Source organism: Epinephelus moara, chromosome 19 (genome assembly GCF_006386435.1).
Source record: "Epinephelus moara isolate mb chromosome 19, YSFRI_EMoa_1.0, whole genome shotgun sequence".
Taxonomy (NCBI): Eukaryota; Metazoa; Chordata; class Actinopteri; order Perciformes; family Serranidae; genus Epinephelus; species Epinephelus moara.
In genome coordinates, this window is record NC_065524.1 from 14,582,624 (window position 1) to 14,597,145 (window position 14,522).

At 40.3% G+C, this 14,522-nt stretch overlaps 1 protein-coding gene across 2 annotated transcripts in view; it reads right to left on the reverse strand.

The window, feature by feature from the left end:
* Nucleotides 1-416: 416 nt before the first annotated feature.
* Nucleotides 417-14,522, reverse strand: part of disc1 (DISC1 scaffold protein) — a 55,846-nt gene continuing 41,740 nt past the window's right edge. Inside the window, exons 12-13 of one of the 2 annotated variants that reach the window (XM_050071456.1) lie at nt 11,860-11,904; nt 417-2,140 (exon numbers count right to left, since the gene is read on the reverse strand). In XM_050071456.1, coding sequence (XP_049927413.1) covers nt 1,982-2,140; nt 11,860-11,904 — 204 coding nt within the window. In that variant the 3' untranslated portion in view covers nt 417-1,981. Of the gene's footprint in view, nt 2,141-11,859; nt 11,905-14,291; nt 14,328-14,522 lie in introns of those variants that run through there. The other variant, XM_050071455.1, reaches the window with a different exon arrangement.

Genomic DNA, 14,522 nt, shown 5'->3' on the forward strand with positions numbered 1-14,522 from the left:
CTTCCTGGACCTCCTTTTCCAGCGACTGTGCAGTGTGAGTTAAGGAAGAATCGGCTGCTACAGACACAAACTGAGAGTCACACATTAACATGTAAATAAAAACGCATGCCAGCAGACAAATATGCGGGAAAATGTGACACTTGTGGCCCTCATTGGTTAATGGTAATAACAGAGGACAGCCATAACCTGATGAAGTCATCAATCTCCAATTTGGCCACCAAACGGATTACTGGGACAGATCATCAAGTCATACCCAATTTAACCCCATCCAATTCACTATTCATGAGCTCATCTCGTCTGTGGCGCTGGGCATCGGTGTGGGGACCCAAGCAAACAGACTGCCTAGCTAAATTATTCATAAACCATCAATGTAACGGGATAGAGGCTGTCATCAGTGGGGGGGGGGTTGTTTAACCTGCTTAGAAACTCAAATTAATCGTGCGAGTGTCCATCTTAAGTGGCAAATCAAAGGGATGGCTTTGATGGCAGATGGGGCCTGATGGCTCGTTTTACTGTCTGAATGGACACAGATTGTCCTCATTCATAATTAACCAGCCGTTAAAGAGCTTTCCATGGATACTGCAGACGGTTCACTTTTAAGGCAACATGGTCCGAACGGGACGACGGAGGTCAGAATCAGACCTTTAAGACTAATCACAGAGATAGACGTAATTTTGCCTACCTACATCTGTTTTTTTCAATCCCATTCTCTGTGGTTGTCCATCTACCTCCTTGTATGGAGAGCAGAGACTCAATTAAGACCCTTACAGACTGGAGGTTTGATCTTCCCGTCACTATGGCAACAGTAGCATCATCCCAAGCTCAGTCTCTGTTCAATTTCTGTAACCCAACAACAATATTGTCCTGTATCTTCAGTGTCCTCTAGTGTCCACGGCGCTTTTGCACGAATGCATCGACTTCAAAACGCCGAGATGACTGGCATGTAAGGACACGGCGACAGAGAGGTGGAGAGAAGCGGGCCAATCTGTCTATCTCCGACTGCCAGGCTGCACTGATATCATGCAAACAGTGGAGGAGCCTGTGCTGACCCCCCTGACAGCCCAGCGGGAGACTTGAATCTCTAATCAGATGTGAAAAAAGTCTGGCCACACTTCAACAGAGAGTGAAGGACGTACTGCGAAACACACGTCTTTTAGAGATCCTATAACGAAATAAATGTCTTCATCAGATTAGGAAAGTATTTCTGGCAGCCCGTGTTCAAAGAGGAGAAATGAGGTGTGACGTGAAATAAATACATTTAAAAAGAAGCAGGCTAGGTGGCAAATTTTCTTCATCCTGGTGTTGAAATATCGCCTTTTCTATCTGTCTTAATAAGCCCACAGTGTAGAGGGGAAAAGTGGAGCGAGAAAAACACACTAATCTATTTCCAATCAGCTTTCTAATTAGCGCGGAAAATGATGTATTGTGACCTGTAATCAGCTTCAACAGTTTCATTTGAGTCATTATCATGGATATTGTAATTTCCTCCGAGCCAGATCCAGCAAGTGGAAGTGAGCAGACGGAGGAGGAGGAGGAGGAGGGGTGAGGAGAGGAAGGGAGGGTCAGCAGGAGTATGGACATTAAGATATGACGGGAGCAGAGTCATTACAGTCGCATTCCTCTATCTGTCGAGGCGCTGCCCCTGTCGGCCGACTTTAATCTCGGCCCGTGGTGACTGGCAGCCCACATCAAGCGCCCTCTAATAACCTCGCTTGGACTTTTACCATTTCATTTTCCAGTTGGCACGTCCAGCCTGTCAGGAAAAATCCTCTGATCCCAGTTTATCTTCAATTCCCTCCCTGAATGGACCCATAATGTCAGATAAGACAGGTTGATTTTTCCTCGAAAGGTAAAGTCACATAACATCAGTCAGTCTAAAGGCTGTTTGGATGTGTACTTTTGAGAGTTGGAAGGCCTGGAGGAAACTGGGTCCTTTAGATGGATGGACGGAGACAGAAACTCACACACAGATACAGTCCGTTTATATGATGTATGTATATTTAGAGAGCAGTGAAAGGATATGGGTGAGGGCCTGATCGCGGTTCAGTATGGCCGTCTGCAATTCATCTTCCAAGGTCATTAGTCTGTCACTGATCTGCTCGCAGCGCTCGGTCAGGTCTGCAGCCTCGCTGCACCCGTCCTGGCAAAGAAAAGGAATGAAATGATGGGTGAGGAAAGGAAGGTAGGATCAACAATTGATGCTGCAATGCCTCGAGTTAGTCTGTCTAACAATAACAACAAGCAACCTATCTGGAAAAACAGAATAAATGAGGATTTTAATACTGGTATAACAACAATACTGAAATATTTGGAGTCATCTAGTAAAACAGATTGGGAGCATCTGCTGTTTTGAAGCAGTGCAACATTAGCATTGTTATTTTTTTACTGAGAATTAGCAGGTATCTAAAAGTTCACTTGAGTATATTTTACATCAACATGCAACTACTGATTTTCTCAAAATGGCCGTGTAACTATGTTTTTAGCAGGTGATACCGCAAACACCTCCAATGTCACAACAGTAAGAAAGAACAGTCATGTACAACATGACATACATGACATACAACAAATTAAGATGGAGGTGGACCCTTTGTGATGACACCATGGCTACACCTTAGTATAGCACTTATTGAAGAGGTAAATTTGCAATTAAGTATCGCACTTTCACAAAGCAGAGGCCATGATACCCTGACTTTTAGTCTCTAGTATGGATCAAACTCCAAAGCACTTGATCCTACATTTCCCATAATGCACCTGGATAGAGTCTTTCATCAGCCCCTAGCTGCCTGGTAAACAACCACATCACCCAAATCCCACACCTTAGATTTGTAACCCAAACTTTTTAGTGTCGTCATGTTACTGAAATTTCTGACTTTGAAACATCTTAAAAAATATCAATATTCAACACTATTTTCGATACCATGGGGAAAAATTTACACTGAGGGCTATGTTTTTTATGTTTCTGTTTCTCTCTGATCAGTAAACTGAACTTCATGTGTAAACCTGGTGGAGTGCCCCAACACTAAAAACCCACACTGTGTTATGACCATGCTTCAAAGCATTGCTAACGCCTAAACAGAGAATAATGACTGTAGTTGTAAGGCATTATAGCTGTCAGTTTAAACTGATCAGTGTCTTAGTTGTATTTTGTGGAGACATATGATATGATACAGTATCTTGTGATTTAATATGAGGTAATATTATAACTACACTTATAGCAAAGATCCACAATCCTCTTCTTGCAATATCTTGTTTAAAAAAGTCATTAGAACTATAAAACACTTGTGCTTATAATTAACTTCATGCTGAACAGCGCTACAGGTAACACCTGTGCAACAACATCTGTAGCATTATTGTGTCATTTGCTGTGTGTGTTAGGGACCCCCTATAAACTTGTATTTGGTAATCTTGTCACCTCTTGGATAAGCTAGCAAAAGCATAACCAAAAAAGTTGTTTATTGTTATTATTAACCCCAAGATTAAACCTACGGGAGACTTCATGCCCAACTGTGACTTCAAACAGAGGTGATTTTCTATTTTTTGTGATCATTGATTTATGAAGATATACTTAGATTGTTGCTCTTTGTACTGCTGGCACAGCTGCAACCGTGACTCACGTTAGACTTCCCTGCAGATTTTTAAATTACTTTTACCCGACTGCTGATAAATTCTCAAATTGACCATCATGATATTATACTGACAATATGTACACTTAAATGGTGCTACAATATATTTACATTTAGATGCACTAAATTATGTCCAACAACACAAATCCACTCAGATGGGGGTCTGTAGTCTGATATCAATGTAGTATCTGTCATCAAACAGGCTTGAAATGCAGACTATCATCATTACATGTACAAAGGTGCGAGACCAGACATACAGATTACGGAAAACATGAATAGTGCATTCTGTGCGCCTTCATACTAGTTTGCATAATTGTCCATGTTTTAGAAATAAAACTAGCCCATATGTTGCCACACAGTCCAGCTTCTCATTTTCATCAAACCAAAATAATTCAGGATTTTTGTTCTGCATTCTTACAAAGATGCACAGAAGTTATCATTTAAAGTATGAGCGTGTACTCAGAGCACGGACTGAGATGGTCAAGAAAACCAACCGAAGCTTGTATGCACAGTTGTGTTCTCCAAAACCCAACCCAGTTGTTAAAGGCGCTGTATGTAAAAATGTGGCCAAAACAGTTACTGCACTCAAATTCAAAATACTGCCACGAGTCGTGCAAGTCCGGCTTCTCTGCTGCTAATGCTGCTGCTGGGATACAGCTGAGGAGGAGCCGGCTGCTAATGCTATGTACCGGGACACTGCTAATGCTGCTTGCCATGCTGCTGTCGTAACTGTAACTGATGCTGAAACTCTACTGACTGCGTGGCTGATAGATGGTGGTGGGTGGCGCAACAGGCCAAAACACAAATTCAAAACATAAACATGATTTGCGGACCGTAAAATATTTTTTTAAATGCAAATATTCTGGCTGTACTATTGTTGTCTGTGAGATCAGTATGTTATATTAAGATTATTCCTTAGTCTCTGTGACATATTAGGATTTACAACTATTTGCTTTAGATTTCTTACATATAGCTCCTTTAAAAATAAATGTTGGCATTGTACATTTCTGCCAACTGTGGATATGTTAGATTTGCAAGTTATTATGTAGTTGATACCTTGAAACTTTTCTTTTCAACAACCCTGTGGTTAATGTGTGGTTAAGTTAAGGCTCAGACAACACCTCCATCTCCAGATAACAAAGTCAGCTCATATACTACATCACTTTAGAAACACATATGAAACGTGCAAATGTAACCAAGTTTTTGGGAACCCCTGTGGTGCATGTCAAACAAATAAAGTTGGCACTCTAGACTGAGGAATAATAATGACACTTTTACACCCAAGAATAGTGAGTTTGTGTTAAAATATTTCAATTAAATATTTAGGATTGTAGGACTGTTTGTAGGACCGTTTAAAGGTACTGTACGGAGGCCTACTTGAGTTACAATAATTGCTGTTATACAAGTATGAAGAGGACATTAAGTGCAAAATCTTTTCATTTTAACCCGTCTTGCCTTGAGATGTTTGTCTTTAATTTTAGTTTCAATAATGTCAAATTGCATAATGTGCTCTTATAACCATGACTCAGAGCTGAAGGAGCTTTTCAGAGTTTTCAAAGACTCATTTCATCTCTTTCACACTAAATCCTTGACAGTGTTTCAACCAGACAGTGGAGAGAGGCTGGGCAGACAAAAGACACAAGGCTGCCAAAATTTCTGTTTGGTAAAGCGCCAAGGTCATAATGTACACGATACACAATGGGGAGGGGGGGGGGACACACAACATTCAGTGGTGGTGTATCTGCAGATCACCAGACTCAGTGCTGTGAGGCCGAGTGTGTGCTGCAGAATGGTGGATGGTGGGGATGTCAGGGTGGTGGTGAAGGAGCAGAGTGCAGTAGGGCACGGAGCATTCAGAGAGCAGAGCTGGCCGTAATTAGAACAGGCCCCTTTGCAGACATCGTGTCCTAGTTTCTTCACACTTATCAAGCATAGAGAACACAAACACACACACACACGAGCACACAGACATAAAGCAAATAGACACACACACATGCACGCACCGACCCAGTGTTCTCATCAAACAGCACATAGAGAGTCTAATCTGACTCATAGCTGCAGGTAGAAAATTTCAACTCCCTGCAGCTCAGAGGTGTCAAAACAATCACTGGAAAGTCGTGTCTCTGGTCTCTGTCCTGGAATAGCACTCCTTCTCAGGATGATGTAACACCCCAAAAGAAATGTACAACAACAGGCCTGAGGCGCGACGATATGTACAAGTCCTCCCTGATGCAATTAAGGACTTAAGTGAGACTTAAAGGCAAAATGGAACAAAGGGTTTAAAGAAAACATCATGTTTTTGCGTGTGAGGCTCTTAAATGAACAAACAATCACTGACACAATCCTCTGTCCGCAGGCGTCACCTTGTGTAAAGCCCGGATCCTAGTCCTCCTATACCAAGACAGTCCGCTTATAGATTGACTGAGCTGTTTGTTTGTCGAGGTTAGGAGCTTCTTTAGCAGATAAGATCCCTGTGTTTGTGCAGCTGATTGATTCTAAACTTTACAGCCTTCAGTCAGCATCTGTAAAGTCAATACAACCACAGGATAGAAGACAAAAGCTCACAGTGCCGAATGACACTGTTGGAAACATCCTCTGGTACACAAAGCTTTTAAACAACTATTGAAAAGATGTTGTTTTGCTCCTGCTGCTGCTAAAACAATACAAATTACTTTCTCTGCTACCTCTGCCTTTGACAAACAAGGAAACATGTGAAATGAGATTTCAACAACATGCCAATTTGTATAATAGAATCCCGGGCATACATGTATTGGCGCATTGATTCCTGATGCACATTACTGCTAATGTTATTAGAGCAAAGGTAAACAAAGCAGACTGCAGAAGCATGAGCAGATTATTCATAAATTCAATATTCAGACTCATGTATGCATTGGTATGCTTATTTAAGCAATAATGAGTGAGAGACAGCAGGTAATTGTGCATGCTCCCCCGGGTGCTGTTAGGCCCGACACTTTGTGCGGGCAATACAAAGCAATGATATTGCACTGGTATTACACTCAAGGTCATAATTGCTTGTACAAACAATGAAGGAGCTGAATTCATTTTAAACTCAAAAGTAAATTAGCTTATGATTAAGTAGCGTCTTTGTTATCACTGATGCTCTGTTGGTAGAGATGCTATCAGTTTCCAAGAACGTCTACAAGGTCATTATTAAGTATGTGCAGAGACGGTGTGAGGTGTTACTGTCTGAAACTGTGCCCCAATTCTCTACTACACGCTAATTCAAATTAGGTTTTGAGGATGTGGTTTTCACACTGGAAAAGTGTCAAAGTAAGTACAAGAAATAAGTACTGTTACCTCTCTCTGTGACAGCTTACCAGCTCCGAACTGTTGTTGGGAACATGCTGGCTTATTAACATTAAATTAGCTTGGCTCATTATTAGCTGGTAACTAGCTTCTAGCAGTCCGGACCACTATGCAGAAGGAAGGATGGCGAGACGTTCAGGTGCTGTTCACTTACCACAAAACAATAAACATGTCCTTCTCGTGAGGTTGAACAGTAGCCAAGAGCTTCTCTAGTCACCTAATTCTACTGCTATCATCATTCTTTGCTGCCTGCTGTCTTCACCACCACACCCTGAGAGAGCTGCTTCCCTCCACACACACCTTGAAGTACACGTCACACCCTCACAGGTTACCCACAAGGCCACCGCCCTTACAGGGGAAAAAGGGTGAGCTGGTAACAGTATGCACACATACACACAATGCAGACATAGGGCCTGTGTCCACACAGCATTTTTTTTACTGAGTACTGACTTCTTTTTTCAGTTGTTCCCTATGATGAGAGAGTGTATGTGACTTCATGCAGCAACCAGGAGCCTTTTTTCCGAGCGCTCCAGCTTTTGAGCGCAGCTGCTCCAAGCACCTCTAGTTGAAAATCTCTGAACTTTTCAGAAAGATGCTGGTGGCATCACTGCAGTTCCTTTAGCTACTGTATGATAGGTCAGTCCGAAACTATCACAACAAAGTCAGAAAAGCGTGGGAGCAGATCATCAGGACACTGAATGTTGCTGGTGAGTGTTGTGCTATTATCACTTCATGCGTTATAAGCTTGTTGTTAACTGTATAGTCAACTCTCTGTTAATGACTGATTGATTTTTATTTGTGTCATGCACACGTCCATGTGCTCAACCCTCGTGGGTTTACAATACATCTTTACAATGGTGTTGCAGTTACAATCAAAAGTATGCTATTTAACTACTCAGTCCAGAAACAGAACACTCTGCCTCCTATCCCAGACCTGACAAAGACATTCAGCCACAAAATGTTCCCTTTCTGAAACAAAACTCAAATTTTTTATGATCATCCAACCAAAAAAAAACACAACATAGATAGAGGTCATCTTACTGAAAAGTACATTCCTTATGTCTTCATATACAGGACAGTTGAACAAGAAGTGAACCTCACTCTCAGCTTCACCTAAATTACACAACAAACAAATTCTGTCCTCCTCTGGGGTGGCGTTAAACCTTCCAGTCTCTAAGGCTAATGGTGACGTTCCTGAGTGCAACTCTGCATATAGGGATCTTTGTCTTTTGTTTAGATTATACTTCACGTAAGGTTCCACACTGTAGCTGTTCTTTATGAGACAATAAGTTGGTAGTTTTGGTTCATACCATATATCATCAGGCCATTTTTCTCTAAACATGTGAAACATTTCACTCCTAACCTCCTGAATATCACAAAGGGACCTGTTCTGAAAAAAAAAAAGACAAGTTGTTCAGTTGCTTAATGTAGCATTACATTAGCTACATAGCTAACGTTAGCGTCAAGATATTGTTGGCATAGAAGCATACCCACTGAGGCTGTTCTCATGTGTTGTTTGTACATTTTCCTATGAAGAGTAATGCACAAAAATTGTACATATGCCACACAGTCATGAGCCAGTAATTTGTGCATAACCTAAGTATTTTTTAAGAGGGAAGCGGCCCCGAGCAGTCCAGTTAGGAGGCCGGTAGGGGCGATGGAAGTTTCACAAAACACAGGACTTTTCTGTCAGGGGATAGGTGTTCAGAAACGTGTGAACTTTAAGTGAACTTTGAGGCAATTTTGAGTCTTGTTAAGCTACGTCCTGTTTATTTTCCTACACCAAACCACGGTGACTTAACTTGCCTCAACCTAACCTCAGTAACTTCACACTAATACCTCACTTTACATTAAGGATGTCAATGTGGGCCACTAACTCTTAGCATATCATGAGAACCGTTGTGTGTGCATTTTCGTAGGATATCATATGAAACTATGTATGAGGATAGGTTGACCCGCATGGAGCAGTTTATTAAAAAAGCACTGGGAGCGTTTTTATGAAAAGCCGGGATGAAACGCTCCCCGGCGCCCTGCCACCACTTCTCTGCTGTTGAAAAACGCTGTGTGGACACAGGCCCTGAAAACAATTTATTTTTTGTTTTCCCAAGGTCCTCATTAGTCTGACCACCACCTGCAATTGTTTTTCATATTCCAATTCCATACCACGTACTGATTGTAGTTTTTATAGCATATTGTTTAAGTAGTTAAGATATAAGAAATCAACTCACTTAACTGCTTTATACTAACAGGAAATGATTTGTGTGCCTTTAGACATCAATCAAAGTGCCACTTTAGAACGTCATGTCACATTATAATAATAATACCTTTAATTATATACTTTTTGTTTCTGTCTTACTATCACTTACAATTTATTTAAACGTTTAAGTCATTCACTGCATTCACTGTTGGACAATAGTGTTCAACAACAGTCACTCAAAAATCAACATTTATTTATGCTGACAGTTTTGAGCATACTTACTTTTGTCACTTTTCAAGAGTGAAGTAGGATTGAGATTCAGCTTTAGAGTGAGCTGTTACTGTTCACTTCTGTGCCACACAATGCACAATTATCCACAATTGTTCACATTTTTGGGAAAAGTATCCAACTTCCTCTTTGTGAACTTTGATTGGTAGCGACGTTGAAAAGCTTCAGTTTGATTGACATCACACGTACTGAACCAAATTACCTGTTAGTTACACTTAGTGCCAAAACAACATGAAGATAGCCTACAGTTAGTAAGCATTATGGAACTGTGACACAGCAGTCGTCTCTTCTAACAAGGCTGGTGTAAATTTCATGACATTATCATCAAAGCTACCTGATTAATAAAAGCCGTCAACAATTCAATTTAATAATGTCTCTATTCTTGTTTGATGCTGTGGGTCAGTGTGAAGAGGGGGATGTAAGGACCTTGAGAGGATAAAAGAACAATTAGTAGAGATTACAAGAAAATGGAGTAGTGCTAAAACACACACTTGCACACATGCACGCACACCAATCAATCTCCATTGTGGCAGCAGGGCAGCAGCTTGGCAGCAGCTAAGTGGAAATCATTTACTTAAAGTCATTATGGAAAGGAGAAAGAGGTCAGACGCTCTGCGAGGCAGAGAATCCAGCTCCTTACAGCACTATCACAACACCATCAAGACAAAGACAGAGATACCATTTAACAGCCATCATATAGTTTGACACAGCGATGCATCATACTTTATTGTGATTGAGGCATTTTATGTCAGCTAGGTTTTCAATAATTCAATGTGACTCAGAGTTGCATAGCTCAAATATACAAGTTACTGTCCTGCTGTAGGCTGTACACGTTGTGCATAGGCATACACTGACCCCTCCAACCTTAGTTACTGTTGCTAAGCCTGTCAAGTTTTATAATAACGGTCCTGAATTTACCATCAAAATCCTTGGTAATTTCTTGAGAAACTGCTTCTTTGATTTTCACGCAGGTAGAAAAAAGAGGCATCTTATTTGTAGCCAGCCTCTAAAGATTCTGGTGTCACAAGCAAACTTTATTGTAGCTTCATAGCTAATTAAGCTAATTGAGCTGTCCTTGGCTGAATTTTTAAGTCTTAATTCATATTTTCACGTCCTGTAAGATTATAAAGCCAAACCGTTTTCTTTTTTCCTAAACCTAACCGCAGTGTTTCTAGGATGAAGACAATGCATATAACAGGCATTGTCTTCATTGTCGACGAGGTCTGAGTGAGTGAGAGTGTGAGAGTGAGAGTGTTGCTCTTTACGGGTCTTAAATGGCTTCAAATGGTATTATGCTAAAAAAAAACTGAGGCTAAAGCTACATGTCCCTGGCAAAACATTAGCATGCCCACCAGTTGTTGATTTATGTAGACGATATAGAAATATAGAGTGTCCTATTTTTTGTAGTAGCTAGTTTGTCCTTATATTTTAAGTATGGTAAGGAAAATGCAAAATCACATTTGTATTTAATTGTAGCATAACCCTGTTTGGCTAATTTCCTACTAGTATGGTTCATATTTTCAAAGATTATTTTCATTTTTAACATTTCATCATGTTGACCCAGGTAAATGCACACTGAACACTTAACCTCTGGAAAAACACTGCTGAGAGCATGAAACCTTAGCAAAGTCTCCTTAATGAGTCATATTAAAAGGAATAGTAAGTTTGGAAACATATATACGCTCCTGGTTGTAAGCTAGTTAGCCAAACATGCTAACATTTGCAGCTTACATTTGAAGGCATAAACACACTGTTTAATCCATTCCTCACAATTTTGCTCATGTATTTTTGTTTTCTGGAAAAAAAAAACACCCACTAAACTCTATACAGAGTGATGCTTTTGCTACAGTCTCATACAGATTGCTTCAAAATGTCCAATGTTTGACAACCTGCCATGGAGGGTATGTATAATGTTCTGAGATATTGCAGTAATTCTGTAAGTTTTGATGAGTTTTAGGTGCTAAATCACGATGTAATAGGGCACACATGCAGAGAATCCAGGATAAGACATGCGTACACCGTTATCAGACTCACATCACTGTATTCTGGTTTAAAATCCTGCACGAGACACTCACTTTAAAAGTTCAGGAAGCATTTTACTATTTGGCTACCAGGTGTAAAAGAATATAAATCTTTGAATTTAAAGCAGGGAAGTGCTGAGAGGAGAATACATACTCAGCAAAACCCTCCCCTGTATAAATAATAAAGGTCTTTGTGCAAACTCGGACAGTCAGCCACACCGACCAACGCTCCTCATGCAGATCAGTATTGATCTGCCAGTCAGAGAGGCGGCAGAGGTCATGTTTAAGTTAAGGTCAACTAATGGATTCTTCTTTGTCCCAGTAAGCCCCACGTCAATGCAACTGACACTTTAATTACACCGATAACATTCCAGCATACAGTGACAGTGTTAGCATTACCAACCTCTGGGTGATTATCCTCCATGCAGAACAGAAACTCCTCCAATTTCTGCAACAAAAAAGAAACATTTGTTGAGGCCACACAGTCATAAACCTGCTCATGAATTATGGAAAATGCAATTATGTTGGCTGTGTACTGTATGTGTGCAGCATCATCATAATGAGAGGAGGTTGTAATTATTCAACACCAAAACTGACAAGGAGAAAATAGATTAACTGGCTCATCTGTACTGCAGGTTTTCTTTGTTAGTATTCAAAGTGTGTAATTGTACATTCTTCACTAAGGAAGGAAGTAATTACTGTACCTATTGGAGGCTAACACTTTGTTTGTGGCTTTAGGGTAAGTGCATAAGAAGGCCGAGTAACAACATATAATAATCAACAAAGTTTTAATTATTATTTTCTAATCAAAAATTGTGTAACCTTTAACGCCATGCCCTCATTGCTTTGCTCTCCAGTGAACACAGCTCTTTATGCAGTATCTCATTGTTTAAACCAGTGATGCTCAATGTAAGGTCCACGGACCAAATCAGGCCCACCATAGGGTGCTGGAAGGCCCGCCGACCATTTTGTGATTCACAATATAAATAAATTGATTCACACTGGGATTTTTTTTGTTGTACTTTGAATGTAAATAGGGTGCCCTTTTTGAAAAAAGCATCAAGTAGAGCTTGTTCATCAAATGGTGCCACCCCTGCATGCACCTGATTCCAGTAATTATAACATATATGACAGGCAACTACGCCCCACTGTCTGACATAATCATTAGCAAATTTAATCATAATCATAAATAAACTTTACAAAAAGTCATTATTATGGTGTACTACAGTTCTGCAAGTGTTTTGTCCAAGTTGTGTTGCCATACACCAGCAGAACACAGCTCAAAGGCATATTCAACTAACGTTAATGTCTTTATTACATAATATTTGTGTCTGAGTAAAGTGTCAAATCATTTATGTCATGCCACATGTGTAATTCAGTAGCTTTCACTTATTGAATATCGGTATAGTATACCACAGCGGTTCCCAACTGGTCCACGGGGGTCCAGATGTCGCCTTTGACATTAGTTCCAGGTCCACACAGTTTAACACACTTAGTGCCACACTTCCAATTGGTCATGTCGTTGAGCTAGGTTGCTGTCTCTGTCAAGTAGCTGTCCTTAAGTCACTTAATATACAACAGAAAATGGCACTTCAAAATAAAAGCTCTGCGCTGGAAATTTACTGCACTTAAAAATAAAGTGTGCCACTTGCAGTGCATTCAGAATGGGCCCATGACCCACTTTTGGGGCGCAACCCACCAGTTGGGAAGCACTGGTATGCTGTATAGCTGTACTTGCTAATGATAAACAATACAATATGGTAGGAACTGAGTTTTCAATTTTTGAAAATTTTGATAAAGACCCCAGATAGATTTGGCCCCCCCCCCTAAATGTTGACTCCATGGCTACGGCCTTGACCTGACCTGTGTGGGGCTGATTTGCCTCTTGACAAAGATGAGTGAGGACAGCAAACGTCCAAAGGTTGAAAACGGGCAATTCATTTATTATATATATTGTTTATATTATTAATGTGTATTAACTTTTATTAAAGGTGGCCCCCAGGCAAAGGAAGTTGAGTAGGCCTATCCCTGGTTTAAGCACTCCAATTCTGAACCATCCACACAAACTGGATTGTCTTTATTCTCTCCAGTAACATCCATCTCACAGCAACATATAATCATGTATTCTTCTAGATACAGATTGCAAAAGTTTTCTGGCGTCCAACTGATAATAAACTCTTCTGGTGTCTGTTGCCTTGAGGTAATATCTACCACATTAGCATCCAAATTAAAGGGCATTTTTGATATGTGGGTTCTTGAATATTCAGAGAAGTTTAACTTTATGCAGAAAAACACTAAATGGCTTAAATATGAGAATAATAGAAAAAGATGTCTGATATTTTTTCTGTGGTGTTTGCTTCCCGCGAGAAAAAGCCTCTGGTGCAGGATATAAATATCCACTTAATGTGCTGCTATCCATCTCGTCCCTTTGATGAGAGATTACAGGGGGCTTGTTCTTGTGAAAAACATGTTCGCTGGCAGTTGTCATTTATGTTACTAAATGTTGCAAAGAGCATTTACGCTACAGATGTGCTTTTGCTTCTCTGTCCATTAACGTCATAGATTCTTTTTACTGTAGTTTATGCAGATTCAAAGCAACACTGTGACTCATTTCCAAAGAAGATTTCTAAATTGCGGAGCAGTGATGCTCTGAAATATTTAAGGACTGATGCTTAAAGTCTAAAGCTTTTAAATATATATATATATTTTTTTTTTTTTTTGCAGCCACATGATAAACATTTTGCTCCATTGAGCTCCAGTGTTTCTAGCTCAGAGGACACAGAAAACAGAGTGCACAGGACAGAGACAAAAGAAATAAATGCTTGGCTGTCTCACCTTTTAGTTCTTGGAGAAATGTTAGGAGGGGCCGGGCTTTAGGAGGAGAAAGAAAAGCAGAGAGAAACAAAGGGAAAGCAGAAAATGGATCCATGCAGTTTGTAAAATGCAGTCAGGCGGGGCAGGGAAACAAGACATCAATGCAAAGTTTTGGTTCATGGTTGCACTGAACAAGACAGTGAGAGAAGGTTAAGAGGATGCAGCAGTAGTAGAATTTAATACGACAATGAA